The sequence below is a fragment of the Hydra vulgaris genome, chromosome 02 (assembly GCF_038396675.1).
Source record: "Hydra vulgaris chromosome 02, alternate assembly HydraT2T_AEP".
Taxonomy (NCBI): domain Eukaryota; kingdom Metazoa; phylum Cnidaria; class Hydrozoa; order Anthoathecata; family Hydridae; genus Hydra; species Hydra vulgaris.
In genome coordinates, this window is record NC_088921.1 from 43,931,913 (window position 1) to 43,953,208 (window position 21,296).

The 21,296-nt window shown below is 28.7% G+C and overlaps 1 protein-coding gene across 3 annotated transcripts in view; it reads left to right on the plus strand.

Annotated features, from left to right (window-relative positions):
- Positions 1-21,296, plus strand: part of LOC100212206 (pleckstrin homology domain-containing family G member 5) — a 66,237-nt gene that overhangs the window by 15,633 nt on the left and 29,308 nt on the right. For 2 of the 3 annotated variants that reach the window (XM_065791027.1, XM_065791028.1), the window contains exons 2-3: positions 12,518-12,615; positions 20,771-20,907. In XM_065791027.1, the coding sequence (XP_065647099.1) occupies positions 12,518-12,615; positions 20,771-20,907 (235 nt within the window). Of the gene's footprint in view, positions 1-9,387; positions 11,382-12,517; positions 12,616-20,770; positions 20,908-21,296 lie in introns of those variants that run through there. The other variant, XM_065791026.1, reaches the window with a different exon arrangement.

A 21,296-nucleotide genomic window follows, 5' to 3' on the forward strand; every position in this document is an offset into this window, starting at 1 on the left:
TGCTCTTCTGCAAAACTGAGCAGCTGGATTAGATTTACAATTTGTAATTATTGGCAAAACTTTTTTCACTAACTGAATACCAGAAACATGATCAAAAGTTGCATCTTCAGCTAAAACATAAAACGTTTTTATCCAAGGCTCAGTAAGGAGTTTTCCAAACAATGCAAGCATGCACATTTCTTTTATGGCAGTTTTATTACAAATTGCCCCTCTTAGAATTGCTTGCAAACTTTTACATTTTACTGTTCTAACAGTGAGGAAATGTTTAAACTCACTGTAATGCGTCATAAAAATGAAACAAATATGATAAAGAATATGAAGCCGATTTCCGAGATATCTAGGAATAATACTTCGTAGTAGATCGTTTTCATCTAAAAAATTTGCAAATCCTTTAGGATTACCTCTGATGTCTATAAACCTCATTTTGTTTATGGCTAAAACAATTTTAACTGCCATACAATCATTTCCAAACAAATCATTTCCAACAATTCATTAACAACTCTCACTCTCAAGAGACTGTAATGATCAGCAACATGAAACTGCAATTGTGTCAAGAGGGTGCAATTCAGCTCATTCAAATTCTTGCCCCAGGTTGAACAAACTTTGCTTATAGTAAAATGGTTGACTGCAACTCTGCCTGACATTGTGTTAGATATATTTTTTTAATAATAACATTTATCTAAGCTACTTTGGTTTAAATCTGAATAAAAAAATGCCATTTAATCAATTGAAGTGCATATATGGCTTTCATAATCAAATGCTGTTCCTCCTGGTTACTGATCTAGAGCAATAACAAGACATTTATCTTTAGATGTTAAGTTAATGCTATTAATGTAGACACTTTCTTGTGTTGTAACATCAAACCCAAGAGTAAGATTATTATTATGCATAGCCCACTCTGCTGCTTGCAAATCTGAAATACTGCCAAGATATGTAAGATATGTAAAGTTACCTGTTGGTATATTACACAACAACATATTATAAATTATTATTCTTATTTGTAATGAATGTTTTTTCATCATCTGACATAATTACATTTCTTTCCTCCTTAATCTGGAGCAAATCATTCTCCAAACTAGCAATTACATTGTTCTTGTCAAAACAACAGCATTATGCTTAGTTTTAATTGCCTTAACTTACGCTTTTCATTTAATTTCAAAGCTTTTTTTTAGCTTTAAAGTGATGAATCTGCTCACTGTAATTTTATTTTTTGGGTGTGTTTTTTCAGATCTGGTATTTCTGCCCTTAAAGCTTTAATATTTTTTTATTTTTGTTTTACATATTGTCTTAGAACACATAATTGATTTGGCATGCTATTTAATTCAGCTTTTAATAGTTCTATCTTGCTCCGACGTTCTTTGTAAGAGTTAGCAAACCGAGAAGACAAGTAAGATAACCTACCTTTTCGTTTTTGTTTTGTTAGGGCCTAATTTCTCTCTAAATATATGTTTAGTTACGTCTCATTCGCTATAACCTGCTGATGTTGGTGTTCCCCTAGTTAAAGGAGATAAACTTTCGTATTGGTATATGAAACATTTGAAGAGCCTGATGATAATATAATATTAGGCAAACTTGATATATGGCTTAAAAAAGATTTATTGCAAAATTCAAAAAAACGCTTACTGTCCTCAGCCCTGTTAAAATTTCTAGCCCAATTCAATGATTTATTTATGAGACTCCTAACCTGATTTTTACATGTTTCTATCTTAAAATGTTTACTGACTTGTTGAGATGTTTTGAAAAATGAATCAGGGGCGTGCAGAGCGTGAGTCACCCGAGCAAATTGCTCGGGGCCCCGGACCCTATGGGGGCCCCCAACAGCGGCAATAACATTCCAGGGTTTTTTTTCCTTCTCTTTTTCCCCATCAAGAGCTTTAACTTACATAAAAAATAAAAATTGCTCATTAAGTTTAATGAAAATTGCCTCAAAAATGAGCTTGAGACCTAATAATTTTTTTAAAAATAAATTTAGCGTTGCGTAATTTATAGAAGATCCCTGCGGAAGAGCTTTTGTTTAAATCTTATCTACATGCTTATCTTGAATTTAGCGGGAAAAGTTATGTGTTTAAATCTTATTTTAAAAATGGCGTATTTGGATTAGTTTTTCTACAGGCGATTTGCTTGATTGTACAATTTAATTTATAGATTAATAAAAATAAATTTAATTTTTTCATTTTTGTGATTAATTATATATATAAATTTTGTATTAATTATTTATTCGTGTATATATATATATATATATATATATATATATATATATATATATATATATATATATATATATATATACAAACGTATGTATATATATACATTTATATATATACATATGTATATTATGTATATATATACATATGTTTGTATATACAAATATATGTTCTTATATATATATATATATATATATATATATATATATATATATATATAAATATAAATATATATATATGTATATATATATATATATTTATATATATATATATATATATATATATATATATATATATATATATATATATATATATGTGTGTGTGTATATATGTATATATATCTATTAGACGAAAGTATTTAAAAAAATAAAAATGAAACGCACGTGTCCATCTGGTGCATCAAAGTTAAAAATCAGTAAAGTAAAAAAAGCGGCTCTACAAAAAGGAAGGCAAACATTATTTGATGCTGGAATTACAACTACTCCTAAAACATCAGATGCCCTTTACACTAGCTCAACGAAGCAAAAATATGACGGTAGTATCCAATCTTCTGTTTCTGGTAATAGTGCTGGCAGTATAGAGAAATTAGCCACTTTTGAAGACTGTCAAATTAGTGGTAGTGATAATACTTCTACAGCCATTTGACATTGGTGAATTTGAAACAGAAAATTTCTCCCCTTCTCAGCTGGAAAAGTTTGTCATGGCTGGTCACATTCCTTTCCCACTGGATATGCCAAAAGATAATGGAAATCACATATTTCCAATGTCAGTTTTGAAAAGCAGAATGCCGAATGGGGAATCCTTCTCGCGGGATTGGCTTGTATTTAGCCCAGCAAAGACAGCATTGTTTTGTTTTCCATGGCGATTATTTTTACCTAGAAATCAACTTCCACACATGACTTCATCCCTTGCAATGATTGGAGGATGGGGATATGAAAAGAAGTGGAAGAATCTCATCAGTCGAATTCCTGAACATGAGCATTCGAAAATCCATAAACAATGCTAAAACAATGAAAAAATAAAAATCCATAAACAATTCTACATTCAGTGGCGTGAATTGGAAGCTCGAATGAAAACTGATCAGTCAATTGAACATTTGATGAATCGCCAAATTCTCAATGAAGCTGACACCTGGAGAAAAATCTTGGAACGAATCTTGGATGTGATTCTGTTTCTTGGTGAACGTGGATTGGCTATTCGTGGAAAATCTGACCTAATTGGAGATTCTCATAATGAAAATTTCTTAGGATTGCTGGAACTGATTTCGCATTATGACCCAATTCTTAAGGAACATGTGATAAAAGTTAAACAATCACAGGACAAGGGTCAACGTCTTCAGGCGCATTACTTGTCAAATCGTTCTCAAAATGAATTCATTGGCCTTTGTGCAGCTGAGGTTCGCAGGCAAATTATAGAAGAGTGCAAGGCTGCAAAGTATTTTTCAATTATGGTTGATGCCACTCCTGATGTGTACCATACTGAACAAAGTTCGTTTGTCATTCGATATGTACATCAAAAAGAACCTGGAAAATTTTTAATTGAAGAGCGGTTTTTGATCTTTACAGATTGTGCCAAGAAGACTGGATCTGATATTGCGGAATTAATTCTGGAAACTTTGGAAACATTAAAAATTTGTTTTGAAGACTGCCGTGGCCAAAGCTATGACAATGGAGTTAACATGTCAGGAAAATATAAGGGTGTTCAAGCAATCCTACAAAAGAAGAACCCATTGTCTGTATTCTCACCCTGTGGTTGTCATTCATTGAATTTGTGTGGACAGAATGCTGCCTCAAGCTGTACAGATGCTGAGGCTTTCTTTGGAACTGTTCAAACCGTATATACGATCTTTTCTGTTAGTCCGCAACGCTGGGAAATATTGCAAAAGAGACTTCACGGTGTGTCTTTGCATGGACAATCAGGAACACGATGGACTGAGAGACTTGACATTCGTCCTTTCTATAATCACTTGAGCCAAATCATTGAATTTTTGAAAGAAGTTAAGAGCTTGAATCTCACGCCTAAAGCAAAAACTGAGATTAGAGGTGCTCTAAAATATATGAGCTCCTTCAAATGTGTTCTCATGTCTGGAATTTGGCTGAAAGTTCTCACATTGATTGACCGCTGCAACCAGGTCATTCAGGCAAGAAAAGCAACTATTGATATTGAGGTGGAAAATATTGAAGCATTGATTAGTCAACTCAAATCTGTTCGGGAGGAATGGCCTACAGTTTTAGAAGAAGCCAAGTTAGTTGCAGATGTTGCAAAAATCAGTTCTGAATTTCCAATCCACAGAAAAGTGAAACGCAAAAGTTTTTTTGGGGAGCAAATTAAAGGTGATGAACAAATTACGGAATTAACAGAAGCAGAATCAGGAGAGGAGGCAACATTTCGGAGAACGGTTTATTATCACATTTTTGATTCTGTAATTGGTGGACTTACTGCACGTTTCACAGCAATTCAAGAAATCCTTTCTATATTCTCTTTTTTGTGGAAGTATCAAAAACTGTCTGAAGCAGAAATCAAGAGTGCTTGCTCACATTTTTCGCAAAAATATTCTTGTGATGTGACCGAAAATGAACTGACTGAAGAATTGCTTCACATAAAAAAAATTCATACTGCAAATTTTGGAAAGGAACCTCTGGCCCCATTTGACTTATTAAACAAAATTTCTGAAATGAAGCTTGGAGAACTCTTTAGAAATATAGTAATTGCATTGCGTATTTTTGCTTAAATTCCAGTGACAGTGGCTTCAAGTGAGCGTTCATTCAGTAAATTGAAGCTCATCAAGAATTTTTTGCGCTCAACTATGGGACAAGAACGAACAAGTGACCTCGCCATTTTGAGTATCGAGTGTCTATTAGCAAAAAATATTGATTTCCATGATGTGATTGAAAAGTTTGCTAAACAAAAGACAAGAAAAATAATATTGTAAGAAACAACAGCTGGACTATTTAATTATACTTATATTCCAGTAATATAATAAAAAAATTTAAGCAGGCCTTTTTTTTTTTGGAGTAAAGGGGGTGGGCCCCTAAACTGAAGGATGCTCGGGGCCCCCAAATCCTGAGCACGGCCCTGAAATGAATCACTATTTTTTGTAAATAATAAAAAATATGTCCATTTCTATAAACTGTATTACACTGTATTAAAGTCAATGCCTATTTACGACAATTCAAAATTAGCAGTTAAATACTTTTTGCATTCACCATAAAATACAAACTTCTTTTTTGGCGCAGAAAAAAAAAGTTTAATTTTTATAAATAAAAAGTAATATACTTAAATAATGGTAAATATAATGACATTTCAATTGCTAACTACATTATATATCAATTATTAAATAATCTATATGCGAGTGTATCACATTATTGAAGCTTAAAACAGTTATCTAGTTGGAGTATAATATTAAGGTGTCTGAGTATGCTTTTTTTTCAATGAAAATAGGTAAGCAGTAAGAAAAAAGACTTTTAAAGGTGAAAGAATATATTAGAAAAATGAACCAGCATTCCTTTGATATATACTTGATGTCCAAACAACAGCAAATCTTTACCTAATTGGAGTATAGTATTAATGTGTCTGAGTATGCTTTTTTTTCAATTAAATTTGGCAGGTAGTAAGAAAAAAGTTTATTAAGCGTGAGAGAATATATTAGAAAAATGAACCAGCATTCCTTCGATATTTACTTGATGTCGAAAAAACTAGCAAATTTTTAACAACAATCAAATTCATAATAAATAAAATTTTGCATCAAAGAAATCCATGCAAAATTAAAGTTCTAGTATTCAAAAAATATCTTAGTTGATATATATATTTCTAAAAAATGACAGAGCAAAACAAGTTTATACGATGCAACTTTTCAACAAACACTGAAAAAGCGTGTCACAGAATTTGGCCGAAAAAACGGTTCTGTAAAATCCGGATTTACGGTACTTAATATATATATATATATATATATATACATATATATATATATATATATATATATATATATATATATATATATATATATATATATATATATATATATATATATATATATATATATATATATATATATATTTATATATATATATATATACATATATATATATATATATATATATATATATATATATATATATATATATATGTATATAAACATATATATATATAAATATATATATATATATTTATATATATATATATTTATATATGTATATATATATATATATATATATATATATATATATATATATTTATATTGATTTTTAAAATAAAAAGTTTACTCTATTTGCAACAGTAATTTTTATTAAATCCTTAATGAATTTCGTGTTATTCGCGTTTTAAATTCAAAGTTATAACCTAGTTTATCTATTTAAATAGTGATATAAAAATATTAATTAAACAAAATAACGCAAAACCAATTATGAAAAAAATGACCAATTTCTTCTAGGTGGACTCCTCTGTTCAGAAAAAATCAAGCTAAATGCAAAAGGAACATAAGATATCAAAATTACAACGTCAAATTTACCTTCTTCAGACAATTACACCAATTATAGCTGGCCAAGTTGCTGGATTTTAAAGCAAAAAACAGAGTTTTGTTCCAAAAACGAGTGGCTTTGTTTTCGACAAAAAAGGCTCAGCTGCAGTACCAGCAAAAAAGTGAAAACACTTGGCGTAGAAGCTAAGATGGGAATGGAAATATCTAAAGAATGGTTCAATTATGAAGTTTTTTATTATGGTTAAGATAGAAAGCAACAATTAAGCTTGATAAGCTTTACGTCGTGTATCATGCTTCCCCAAAAAATAGCAGAGTGTTACGTTCATGAGCAGAATTACTTAATATTCAGCTGCTGAAAATTAGTCGAATTTTAAATACACGTTGGGTGTCATCTAGTTTCCGTTCAGTTTTTGCAGAATGGGAAAATTATAAAGCGCTGGTGAAATATTTAGGGCAAGCGATGGTTGATCCTACAAGGGACCAAAATGAAAAATCCACTTATGCAGGTTTAAAAATCCACTTATGCAGGTTTTCATGGAGTTTCACTTCACAATAAAAATTCCAAAAATTGATTCAGCTATTGATCCAAACGCCTTTTACATGAAACTAAAAGAGTCAATTGAGAAAAGGTTGCTTGCTGACAAAGATATTGAATTAGCTCAATGGGCTCGCATCTTAAACCAAAATCATTGGCCTGAAAACATTAACACTCAGGTGACATTTGGAGAAACTGAAATCAGAAATCTGTTATTAAGACTACAGTTAAACGAAAGAGAAATGATTCGTGGATTCCGTGAATACATAGCAGAAAAAACACATCCTGAAAATTTAGTTCATTTGGTACACGCTCTACATACTATCCCAATTTCCTCAAGTGAATGCAAACAAGGGTTTTCACAGATGAATCTGATCATCACACCAACAAGGGCTTTAATAATGGCAAAAACAGTTTTAGCGTTGTTATTCATTAAATTAGTGGGACCACCGCTAACAAGCTTCGATCCTTCAAAGTACGTTCATTGGTGGTTACTTAGTGGAAGACATTCAGCAGTAGACACTAAGAGCAAGGAAAGGAGACGAGAGGATATGTCTAACGAAAATTTGAAAAAACTGTGGGATTTGTTATAGAAAGTTATAGTTTTGTAAAGTTTATGTTTTATATACAGTAACGTGACCCCACTCACCCCCTACCCAAAAAATACAGGTGAGTTCCGGCACCTTTTTTTTTTTTAAAAAAAACACTGTTTATATATATATATATATATATATATATATATATATATATATATATATATATATATATATATATATATATATATATATATATATATATATATATATATATATATATATATATATATTAACTGAAACATTTAAAATTAAATAACTTTATCAATTCAAATTGTTCATTTGTCTTCATCAACTAATCTGATTGGTACCAAAGAACTACTAAATTTGCATCAGAAACAAGTTCAGATTCCTCTGGAAGTTTCTACTTGTACTCGCTTTGGCCAGGGGAGCCATCACAAGCTTATTTACTATACAAAATCTAATGTTTAAATTTATTATGCAATTATTGTTATTTGCAATTTGTAATATGGGAATAAGGAACAGTTTTTTCCGTCTGTCAACTTCCTCAAATATAAATATTGTGCTTTAGTTAAATCTAAATCAACACGCTGAGTGCTTCTTCATCCATCAGTGAAACGTTTGTGTTTTCCATAAAACTCGAGATAGAGATCTTTTTTTCTTTATAGGCGATCCTTAATGCTTCCACAACAGCTTCGCTTCTGTTTCTCCTACTATTGAACGTAATGCCTGAAAATATGCATTAATTATGATAATTTTATTTTAAAATTATTGAATGTCTCAATTGACCTTCCTCCATCAATATAGGAAAGTAACAGTTTACGTTTCGAACACTTAAAAGTTGTCATTTTAAAAAGTAACCAAATTATTTAATTTCTACCGTAAATTTGTCGCAGTGATATAAATTTTTCAACTCGTAATATATATTTTTTTAAATGATGCAGTGTTCAAAAATTGCTGATAACATTTTTACTACAAAATGCAAAAATAATAGAATGAATGTCCATCAAAATTATTTCCCAACAAAAAATTGACAAAAAAACTTACGCAAAACTTTAGAGTTATTGTTATAAACAAATATCGTCTGAAAGCACGATAAAAGCGGTTTTCTGTTTTCTTTCTCGTTTATCACTATTTTTAAAATTTTAATAAATCATTTTTAAAAAACACCTAAGCTACAAATTAATTATACAAACGAAGCGTGGGTGACTGCTAAAAATGATATGAATTTGTTCTAAAATCTCCGTAACATGACACTTTCAAAAATGTATAACACTTTATACTTATTCATAAAAAATTTTATAGAAAATAACTTTTAAAGTGATGAAGCAAATAAATTTCAAATGAACATTTACAAAAATATGAAACAGGAGGGCTTCAAAAATTATCTTTTTACGTAAAATTAGCTGAAATTCCTACATTATAGTAAAGATTAACTATAATACTAATAAAAAAAGTTATAATATAATTTCAGTAGTGAAATTGACATGTGATCAAAACATTTATAGGTACGTTTTAGTAGTACTATTTTCCAATTGCGCGCGGGATTTTTAGCTTTTAGCCCGGGTCTGACAGGCCCGGGTTTTAGGCGCAACCGTTTAACACCTTAAAAATTTCAGATATCGACACCTTAAAATTTTTAACACCGTTTAACACTTTAAGAATTTCAGATAAAACACTTTAAAAATTTCAGATTTTAAATTTGAATTTGCAGTTTTTATGGAGTGGGATTTTTAAAAAAGATCATTAAAAACCAATTAATAAAGCGGACATCAGCTTTAGCAAAGCAACAGTTTGTAAATACAACTGTAGCTGAAGAATGTGAAGACAATGGCGACAATACAATAGTATTATTTTAGTCTAGCTAATCAACATCCAGTTTCTCCAATGATAAACATGATGAGTTTGTCAGCAATTCCAAGATAATTTTAAGTAGCATAAAACAGCATAAATGCACTTGTTTGATTTTAAAATTGTCAACAGTAATAGACAAAACAAATACATGCGCTTGCAAATCAACGTTGATCCTTGCATCTCTGCTGAATCAAATGAGCTGTTTAACATCTTACAATAAAATAAATTGTTAAAGTAGTTGAAGTTTGTGTAAAATGTATAGTGCAGACAAACTGCACATCACTAGTGTCACTAATTGTAAAATTTCGAAAATAATTTATTAAAAATGACATTGTAATAGTTAGAAGTTGATGTTTCACATTTCAAATATGTTTCTTTTATTTGATTTTTCCAAAAAGTGATGTATTTCTAAATCTAGATTCTATTAATACAGAGCTTTCTAATATTGACACGAAAATTATTACAGGACCAAATACTAGTCTATAACAATTGATCAGATAAGGAGACGTCGATTGCTGTTTACGATAATTTTAAACAACTTCATGACCCTTGAGGAGCCCCTTGAATATTATTTAATTGACCTAAAAATTTTGAGGTATTAATTGGGATCACAAAGAAGTTTTTAGGAGGAGCTAAATCAAATTTTTAATGAGTTTTTTTGTGTGAAATACTCTGCTTTTTCTTAGGTATCAAGTTAGTGTAAGAACTGAAACAGCAATGTTGTTGTCACTGTTCCAAGAACAAAAATAGGGGTTGGGAGGGAGGGGGTAGATGTTGACATGATAAATATTTTTAGAAAGTTTCAGCTAGCCAGAAAAAATCTTTTTTTCTGGCTATCTGAAAAAAGATTTTTTAAATATTCCATTTATTCTCATTTAGCCCGGCCCTTTGGCTACTGTGTAGGTAAAATGTATACTATACAAATTGCAGTCAATACTTTAATTTGAATTTTAAAGAGACTAATGACAGAAAATAAATGTAATGTATTTTAGCTAGCATTATAATTTAACTGCATGTTCACCATGTCATGATAGAAACCCTCATACAAAAAGTATAAAGATCTATGGTCTAAGACTGAAAATCTGAATAGTGTGAATACACTAGGTAACATTGAAAAATTCGATTGGAACATACCTGAGTTTGTTCCTGAGTTCGAACCCTCTTTTACAATCTTGCAACTGAAACAAGGAAGTTCTTCAAAGCATCTCTTGAAAAAATATGTTTGACAGGAGAAGTAATAAGTATTTTTTATTAACTGGTTTCTTTTTACCTTAGAGCAGATTTGCCAAATTTCCAGTTTCTACAATATGTGGCACGCCATAAAGCAAGGTTTTTATGTTAGCAACGTAAATACCCTGAAATTACAAAAAGCACCTCAGTGTCATTGAGGTTCAAATGCTACAGAATGCAACACATTATATAGTGATCTTTCATTTTTCTTCCTGAAGAGCCCACTGGCAGCTCAGGTTCTAGTTAATTATCTTAGAGCATTCATGATATTATCTCAGATCATGATAATCTTATGATATTATAATATCTCAGATGATATTATCTCGTGATATTATCTCAGATCATGATGATTCTTAGTACAGGATTTCATATGCAAAACATATTTGGAAGACTGGCTAAAAAACATGAAGATGGTAGTTATAGACAACAATTGGAAGGTGTCTAAATATTTGGAAGACCTGCTCCAAAACACAATGGTATGGGTTATAAACAACCAGCAGAAGATATCAAAACAAGACTTAAAGAAGGTTTAAAAAAAAACTTTTTCACAATATTTTATTGTTTTTTAAATGTATTTTTTTTCAACAAAAATTAATTAAAGTTAATTTTAAAAACATTTTAAAAAATGTAGTTGTAATAAAAAATGTAAAAATCATGAAAGTTTTTCAAAATTCAGTAATTAAGCAACCAATCTGTCAGGAATTAGTGCATTGGACAATGTACTAATTCCTGACAGATTGGTTGCTTAATTACTAATAGCCAATATTTTTACAAAGTAATCAAGAGCTTCAATCATAAAATGTAAAAATATTCTGCAATCTCATTGCAATTTAAACAATTTTTTTTCCTAAAACACCTTCAGCAAAACAATGTTTTAGAGATATTTTTATGATGAGCTATTATAATATATATATATGACCCAATAAAGAGGTTTAGGCCATAGTTGTTTTCAAGAAGTTATTTTTCTGGGACACCCTAGTATATATATGTTCTGTATAATGTTTAAGATAAGATAACAAAATAATGTTCAAGATAAAATGAGAGAAAAAAAAAGTTATAAAGTTCAGAAGATGAAGTTAGAAAGAGTATTAAAGAACTGCAATCAATGCAAACAAATTTCCTTTTGACTCCAAAAAACTTTAAATAGTAATTTTAGATAGCAAGGTAAACAGGGAAAATGACCTAAAAATAATATATGGCAAATGTGATGTCATTTGTAATATATATTATTATATAATATAGAGATTTTACATCTATGTTGAGAGAAAATCCAAAAATCCAAAGCTTTTTTTCCGAAAAATAGTTTTAAATAGTGAATTTGTTAGCAAAGTGTCTTGAATTTAATTGATAATAGGGTAAGCTTTTATGTAGAGATCACTAAAAATTTTGTCTATTAAAATTTAAACAACTATAAATACTATAAAGTATGCAAAAAATTAATGTTCATAGTATATATCTAATTTAAGAAATAAAAGTTTTTATAATTAACTTAAATTTCCTAATTTATATTAATTGTTTTCTTTTTTAATTTCTTGATTTCTGATAATAATTTAATAATGTAAAATTATTTGATAATGGTTGAGTACTATTATATAATATGCTTTTTTTTCAAGTAGTTATTTTCATAATTTATTATTTATAAAATATATTTTTATTTCTTTAGGATTCATCTCAAAAGTATTTCACATTACGTTTTAATGATGGTGATAATGGTGATGAGAAAACAGTTAAAGTACCTGTAAAGAAAGGAAAAACTTTAAAGTATGTTAGTTTACAAGAGTAAAAGTACACATGCACACAAAAAATAATTTGTTCTTTGTGTCATCTAGAGATGTGTCAGAAACAATTTATGCCAGGTACTCGGCTGCGGGATACTCGGATAAACACAGAGTCTGTGTAAGAGTATGACACAATTTTTTGCAAAGTTTTTATAAAAAGCTTATGAAATCTCTTGCACTGATATGTTAGTGCTAAAAAGCGCTTAATAGTTTCCATAAACTGTTTCCGTAAACTGCAAACTTTTCCAAACCAAAACTGTATTTTGTAAGTACCACAATCTACTTTAGCTATATAAATAACAAATTGTTTCTAGTTTTTCCTATCTTTATAGCATTAGGCGTTTTCAGAAAAAGATGAAAAAATGAATAATAATGAAAAAAAAAATTACTGCCCCATGCCAAACCCTCATTCAATGTAGCGGCATTCTTAAGCGGGAGCAGGCTATACATTATTCTGTGTATATACAGCATACATCTATCTATCTATATATATATATATATATATATATATATATATATATATATATATATATATATATATATATATATATATATACACATATATATATATATATATATATATATATAAATATATATATATATAAATATATATGTATATATATATATATATATATATCCTAAATGGCTGTCAGAAACTCCTAACTGGTTGTCAGAAACTCCTTACTGGTTGTCAGAAATATAACTCCTAACTGGTCGTCAGAAAGTTTTTCCATATTTTGTTGACACAAAAAAAAAAAATTAAAATGTAAGACTGGAATTTTTTTTTATTACTTGATAGACTGCCTGCCCTAACCAAACCCTCAGTCGATGTAGCAGCACTCCCTTGCGAGTCAGACTATAAGATAGTTGATATAGAAGCACTCCATTGCGAGTCAGGCTATTTGTCAGTCAATGTAGCAGCACTCCGTTGCGAGTCAGGCTATATCAAGATAGTTGATATAGCAACACTTTGCGCATGATTTACAGTAATAAAAATAAAAATAAAAACATTTTACTAAAAAAAAATATATATATATAAAAACATTGTTTATATTATTAAAAACATTTATAATGTTTTAAAAACTTCAGAATGTTTTTAAAAACATTTTGGTTAATTAAATTTGCATTTTTGCGTTTTTAAAAAAAACGATTAATTTGTAATTAAATTGATGGTTTTAACTTTCTGACAACACGGAAATGTTGGATGAAAGTCAAAAGTAATTAAAAGTGACGTATTTGTTGGCAAAAGAATCATTTTTTACCTTCTGTACTCCCAAATGCGATAATTTATATAACTATATATATATATATATATATATATATATATATATATATATATATATATATATATATATATATATATATATATATATATATATATAGTTTGTTGCATTTGGGAAGAGTGGAAGGAAAAAAATGATTCTTACCCCAACACATATGTCACTTTTAATTACTTTTGACTTTCGTCCAACATTTGCGTATTGTCAGAAAGTTAAAACCATTAATTTGATTACAAATTAATCGTTTTTTAAAAAAACCACAAAAACGCAAATTTAATTGACCAGAACGTTTTTAAAAACATTCTGAATGTTTTTAACAATATAAACAATGTTTTTATTTTAATTTTTTTAATAAAATGTTTTTATTTTTAATTTTTTTAATAAAATGTTTTTATTTTTAATTTTTTTAATAAAATGTTTTTATTTTTAATTTTTTAATAAAATGTTTTTATTTTTAATTTTTTTAATAAAATGTTTTTATTTTTAATTTTTTTTAATAAAATGTTTTTATTTTTAATTTTTTTAATAAAATGTTTTTATTATTAATTTTTTTAATAAAATGTTTTTATTTTTATTTTTTTTACTGTAAATCATGCGCGGAGTGTTGCTTCATCGACTTTCTTATAGCCTGACTCGCTAGGGAGTGCTGCTACATCAACTGACAAATAGCCTGACTCGCAAGGGAGTGCTGCTATATCGACTGACAAATAGCCTGACCCGCAAGGGAGTGCTGCTACTAGAGTTTGGCAGTTTTTCGAAACTGGTTTTAAAAAATTGGTTTTTCAAATAAATTTGACACATTTGAAAACCGGTTTTTAAATTACGAAAACCGGTTTTCTATTTTTTACCATTTTTATTATATATTGTTATTATACAATAGCATTTTGTTACATTATTTGTGTAATCTGTTTCCTTTTTTTTAACACGCTTCTTCAAATTTATCCCTTATCATTTTTGTAAAATGATACGTAATAATTACCCAATAGAAACAGTTGCTTGACTGAAAATACACGCAATGTTGACACAAATTTTTAGAAAGTTTTTCCAAAATGGCTTCCCGAAAAATGCATATGCTTTTCAAATAATTGGGATTTATTATTTCTTTTTAAAATGTATTTATGTGTAAGATTATATTGTGTTTATGTATTTATAAATAACTAATTTAAATCGTTTGTATATTAATAGTATATATAATACTACTATGATATTTATATCTATTTAAATGTAATATTGTAGTATTTATTTTTATGTGTATACTATACTAAGTTTTTTTATTTTGCAAATTAGATTTTTGGAATTTGTTACTCGTAAAATCAAATTTGTTACTTATAAAAATCAAGTATGTTTTATATTATAATTTATAAGTAAATAGTTTCCTTTGATTAGTTTGTTAAGTATTTTGTTATGTTATGGTAATTATGATATGAGCTTAAGCTCTTATCAATGTGGTAATATTATTTAAAGTTACAATTAAAAAAGGTAAGGCATTTTTGTTTCAAAAATATTTATTCAATAATTTAATTTCATTTGCAGATAATAAAAAAAAATGAATAAGTCAGAAGTTTGGAATAGTTTTAAAAGGTCAGGGATAGAAAAAGCAATCTGAAAATATTGTAATAAAATGTTGAGTTGCAAAGGTTCATCAACAAGTAATCTACGTAATCACTTAAAATCAGTTTATAAAATTGATATTGAAAATAAATCAGAAACGTTCAGCAAAGAAGATACTGGTCCTTCATCTTTTTTAAAAGAAAAAACTAATATTATAAATTTCATGCAAGTAAAAAGGAGTAGCTTACAAGAAATCTTATCAAAACTTGCTGCAATAGATGGGTTTTCTATAAATAGCATTACGAAAAGCTCATTCATACGAGAGACTCTTCAACGACGAGGATATTCATTACCCAAAAAAAACTCTAGAGTAATGGACCTTATTCATGCATTTTATGGCAAAGCAAAACTTGAAACTATTACAGAATTAGATTCAATAAAAATGAGTGGAAAAAAATTTTCTATAACTTTAGACGAGTAGACAAGTAAAAGAAATCATAGATATTTAAACATTAATGTACATCACTTAGCAAAAGATTTTAATTTAGGATTATTTCCAATAGCTGGTTTTTGTGATGCTCAGAGAACATTAGAATTAATATCTGGAAGACTTAAAATATTCAATTTGAATCTAGAAACTGATATTGTTGCTGCAACAAATGATGGTGCTGCTGTTATGATAAAATTTGGCAAATTATCATGTATAGTTAATCAACTATGCTATTCACATGCAATCCACCTAGCAGTTACTGATGTATTATATAAACATAGAGAAATGGTTGAAGCTGAATCCGAAGTAAATGGTTCAAGTGGGGAATCAGATGATGAAGATGAAGACAAATATGACGAATATGAAGAGCCTTTTTCTTATATTTGTAACCAAGAGCATCCTATTTTGTCTGACAATTGCAAACATTCCGTTTCACAGATCAGAAAAATTTGTAAATTTTTTTGAAAATCTCCAGTAAGAAATACCATTCTTCAAAATTATATAAAATTAAAAAAAGGAAAAGAGTTAAATTTAATTCTTGACTGCAAAACAAGGTAGAATAGTATAGAGGAAATGGTTGGAAGATTTTTAGCAGTAAAAGAATGTGTAGTTTTAGCATTGAATGATCTTGGTTTATCTTATAAGTGGAATGAAGCTCAATATCCTACACTTTTGGAACTTCATAAAGTCTTGGAACTCATTCGTCTAGCAGTAGAAGGCTTAGAGCGACGAGATGCCACTTTATTAACTAGTGAAGGTATATTTCTATTAAATGAACTGAAAAATATAAAGTCTTAAATAAGTTTGAATCTATTAAAGGCTTTAGAAGAAAGAATTCCTTTAGCTTCAAAAACTGACATTATTAAATTGTCTGAAAGGTTATTGTCTACAATATTTCAAAATTCTATTATAAACACCGCTTCACATCAAGAGGAAATCGAAGAAACTAATTATCAGAGTAAAGCTTTTTTAAAAGAGGTCATGTAAAATTCAATCAATAAGTTTCTTGAAGAGCCTGCAGAAAACATCACTAACCCAAAAACACTGAGGGCTGAGTTTTCATTATTTGAGGCAACACATAAAAGAACCAAAAACTTAGATTTATTATTTGATGCACTTAAAACTATAAAACCGAGCTCAGTACCTAGTGAACGCGTATTTTTAATTGCAGGCAATTCTGTGTCCAAATTTAGAACAAGACTTAGCCACCGTTCAGTGGACATATTATGTTTTTTAAAATCTTATTTTCTCAGAAAAATTACGAAAGTGAAATAAATATAATAATTATACAATGAGTGAAATAAATCTCGTTATTCAATTTTTTTTAAAAAATTCAAAAACCGTTTAAAACCGGTTTTTTGGGGAATTTGGAATTCGAAAACCGGTTTTTCAAAAAGTCGGTTTTTGTCCAAACCCTAGCTGCTACATCAACTGAGGGTTTGGTTAAGGGAGGCAGTCTATCAATTAATAAAAAAAAAATTCCAGTCTTGCATTTTAATTTTTACTTTTTGTCAACAAAATATGGAAAAAACTTTCTGACAACATATAAGAGTTCTCTCTCTCTCTCTCTCTCTCTCTCTCTCTCTCTCTCTCTCTCTCTCTCTCTCTCTCTCTCTCTCTCTATATATATATATATATATATATATATATATATATATATATATATATATATATATATATATATATATATATATATATCTAAAAGCTTGTATATATATATAAAAGCATGATCATCATAATCATCATTATCATCATCACAATCATCATCATTATTATAATCATCATCGCTTTAGCCTCCCCAATTTATGCTGTTTCTCTAATATAATATAAAGTCTCCTTAACTTAAACCTGTTCATACCATATGTAATGCACTCTCTCCAAGTTTTTTTTTTCAATATCTTCACTTCCAGCAAGGATGCAAGAAACTGCTAGTATAGTTGAAAGTTACTGGAACAGAAAAGATGAATTTTATAGAACAAGATAACGATTGACAGATGACTTTGACAATGACAAGATAACAATGACAAGATAACGATGACAAGATAACGATGACAGATGACAGATTGACATATGAAGATTGCAAGTTATGTGAATCAGGAAAGCAAGATAAAGGAAGTGAATTCCAAAAAACTGATGTTCAAGGAAAAAAACTAGATAATTAAGAGTTTTTGGTGCACTAAAGAACAGTTACAGTAAAAGGATGAGACTTAATTGAGTGATGAGTAACATGAGAATGAATTTTAGTAGATGGCACAAGAGACACTAGCTCTTTAGAGCAGTGCCAATTATAGTATTTGTTGAAAAGAGAAAGAAAAGCAATATTATGAAGATGTAATAAATGGTTGGAGGTTGGCTGCAAGAGCAGGTCCAACTATGTTTACAATGTGTTTTTGCACCTTGTCTAAAAGAGAAAGGGCATCATTAGAAGTTCCGCTCTAGATATGGCAACTGTATTCCATAAAAGTCCAGATTTGAGATTTATAGAGATAGAGAATAGAATTCAGAGTAAGAAAGTGTCAAGCATGATAAAGAGATGCAACCTTAGGAGATGTTAGTTTTGCAATGGATTTGATATATGGTTTCCAAGAAAGATCGGAAGTAAAAGTTAATCCTAGAAGATAAAAGGTAGATGACTCATCGAGTACATTACCATTCATAAATATAGGAAGATCTAAATTATTGCGATATTGATTGGCTGAAAAAAATTGTGTTTTATCTGAATTAAAGCTAATCAGCCACTGTGAGCCGCAAGCTGTAGCAGAAGTGAGATCCTTTTCAAGCATAAATGCCCCCTTCAAGCAATCAGAGATTGTTGGCTTCTTATCAAGACAAGAATAAATGGTAGTATCATCAGTGAACAATGCCATCTTAGATGTGAGAATATCTGGAAGATCAATAATGTAAATTAAAAAGTCTACCTTTTTCTCCTGAAGCTGCCTCTCTACATGCAGATACTCAAATCATCTGCATTCTCATTGCTCAAGATCCCTAAACCACCTTAATCTTCTCTGACAAACTTTGTCTGATACACTCACTACTCCTAATCTCTGTCTAAGATCATTCTTTTCTTGTTTTTTCAGAGTCAGACCACACATTCATCATCTCCTCTCTTAGCAAATATATATAAACAAATTCTCTCTTAAAGATTTCTGATCTACTATAGTTGCAAATAAAGGGTTTAGGATTTTTTTATAAATATTAATATTTTCCATATTTAGTGGTAAATCTAATTTTTTAAATCATTTTTTACACTGAAAGTTTATAAGTGCTACACTAAAGTGACTTTCTTTATGCAATTTTTTAATTTAATATCTTCCTGTGTTAGACATGTTGGATTATGTGACTTTTTCTTTTAAGTTATTGGCGATCCAACAATTAGAGCGCTTACTCAAGATCCAAAAAGTTTGCAATTCAAATTTTATGCTGGCAATAAAAATATCACTTTCTTTGTTATTTCTGCCATAATAATAAACAATTAAAAAAATACTTTTAATTGTGTGTTATAGCTTGTGTCTTGAACTATTTTTGGTTGTGTATGATTGATCTTGATGCATTTTTTTACAATGTGCAATATTGGTCAATATAGTTTGTTAGATTACAAATTAATAATATTTGCCATGATGCATTAGTGCAGTTAGTCTGAAATTCAAGAATTTCAAGTTCAAAGCTTACTTATGTTATTAAAGGAAAACCTGGAAAAGGATTTTTAAAATTTTTAAAGACTTAAATAGTTTAGATTAAAAAGTTTTCAAATTTTCAAAGCACTTTTTAAATTGTTATGAAAAGGTAGCAAGTTTATAAAAAGTTCCTTAATTATTTGACCTTTACTTGTAAATAAATATTTGTTTACAAGGAAATGATGTTTATTAATATTATTAAAGATAATGACTATTTTTATTACTATAATTAACAGGAAATGGTGTTTCTAATATTATTTTTAAATGTCCTGTTTAAGTAGCATTGAAAAAATTTATTTTTTACATAAAAAAATATCTTATGTACTCTAGGAATTTTTTATTTTAAATTGAACTTAATCAAGTTTTTGTCTTTAAAAGCTTCGTTTAATAATGATAAGAATACTTCATCTAAGTTAACATGTTAAAGGTTAACAATTTTGAGTATAAAAGTTATTTGTTTTTTAATCTGTATAATATTTTTTTTTTATGCCAGAGTTTGTTAAATGGTTGTGCAATTTCTAACAACAGTCCCATATTAATTAATGAATCACAGTTTATCCAATAATGATGTAGCAAAACTGTTAAACAAATTTGGTACCCATAAATTTCATCCTTTGGATTTCACTGATGCTTTCCATGATTACTTTAGGAATCAAAGTGCTGATTCTTCTAGTAGCAGCAAAGACACTTTGTACCTTTTCATATTGACACTATTTAAAAGAAAAACTTTAAATTTGTGTTAATATCTTGAAAAATATTTATTGGGAACAGTTCTCATTTCATTGCAAACATAAAAATGTATAAATATACTAATGTTGTTATAATATGAAAGTTATGCAGTTATAAAGTATTTTCCAGTTATTTTTATTAGTTTTTCCAAGTTATTTTGCTCTTTTCATTTTTAAAACGTTGATGCTTTTGTTGATGCTCATTTTGTAAGCGTTGATGCTTTTGTTTTGTAGCTAATTTCTTAACTCAACTGCAACTGAGTCAATAACTCCATTGTATAGGCTTGATACCTTTTTCTATCTTGTGCCTCAATTAATTAAAAATAACATTAATTATAATTATAAATTAATAAAGGGCGCATCAGTGTCAAAAATAATTTTTTTGTTTTTTAATTCAAATTATTTTATCTAGAGAATCCTTGGGTGCAATATTAACTGGACAAAAACTATCATTTGATACACATAGTGTTTTTCTGGATACGTCAAAAACTCCACTTCCACAAGGAACAGATACATTTGTATTAGGAGGACATAATCTACTTGTAAAAGGTTGGTTAATTTGTGTTAATTTACTTAATTTTTTTTAAAAAGGAACTTGCTAACTATAGAAGCTGTAATACTACTATTGTAACTTTATTATTTATAACATTATATGTATGTGTATAATGTGTAGATTATATGGTTGATATGTATGTATATAATATGTTTCAGTAATGAACCAGTTTTCACTGCAACTACTGGAAGTGAACATGACTCTATTGATGTGAAACCTTTTTTTTCAATCAATAAGTTTATTTGGAACTTTAAAAGGTCTCACACACTGTAGACTCATGTTTACTTTTAGCTGTGCTAACATTATGAGGATGACAAATAGCATCTGTTTTAAGTTATCAAAACAGAAAAGTGCAACAAATATATTTTAAAGATGATCCAATTTT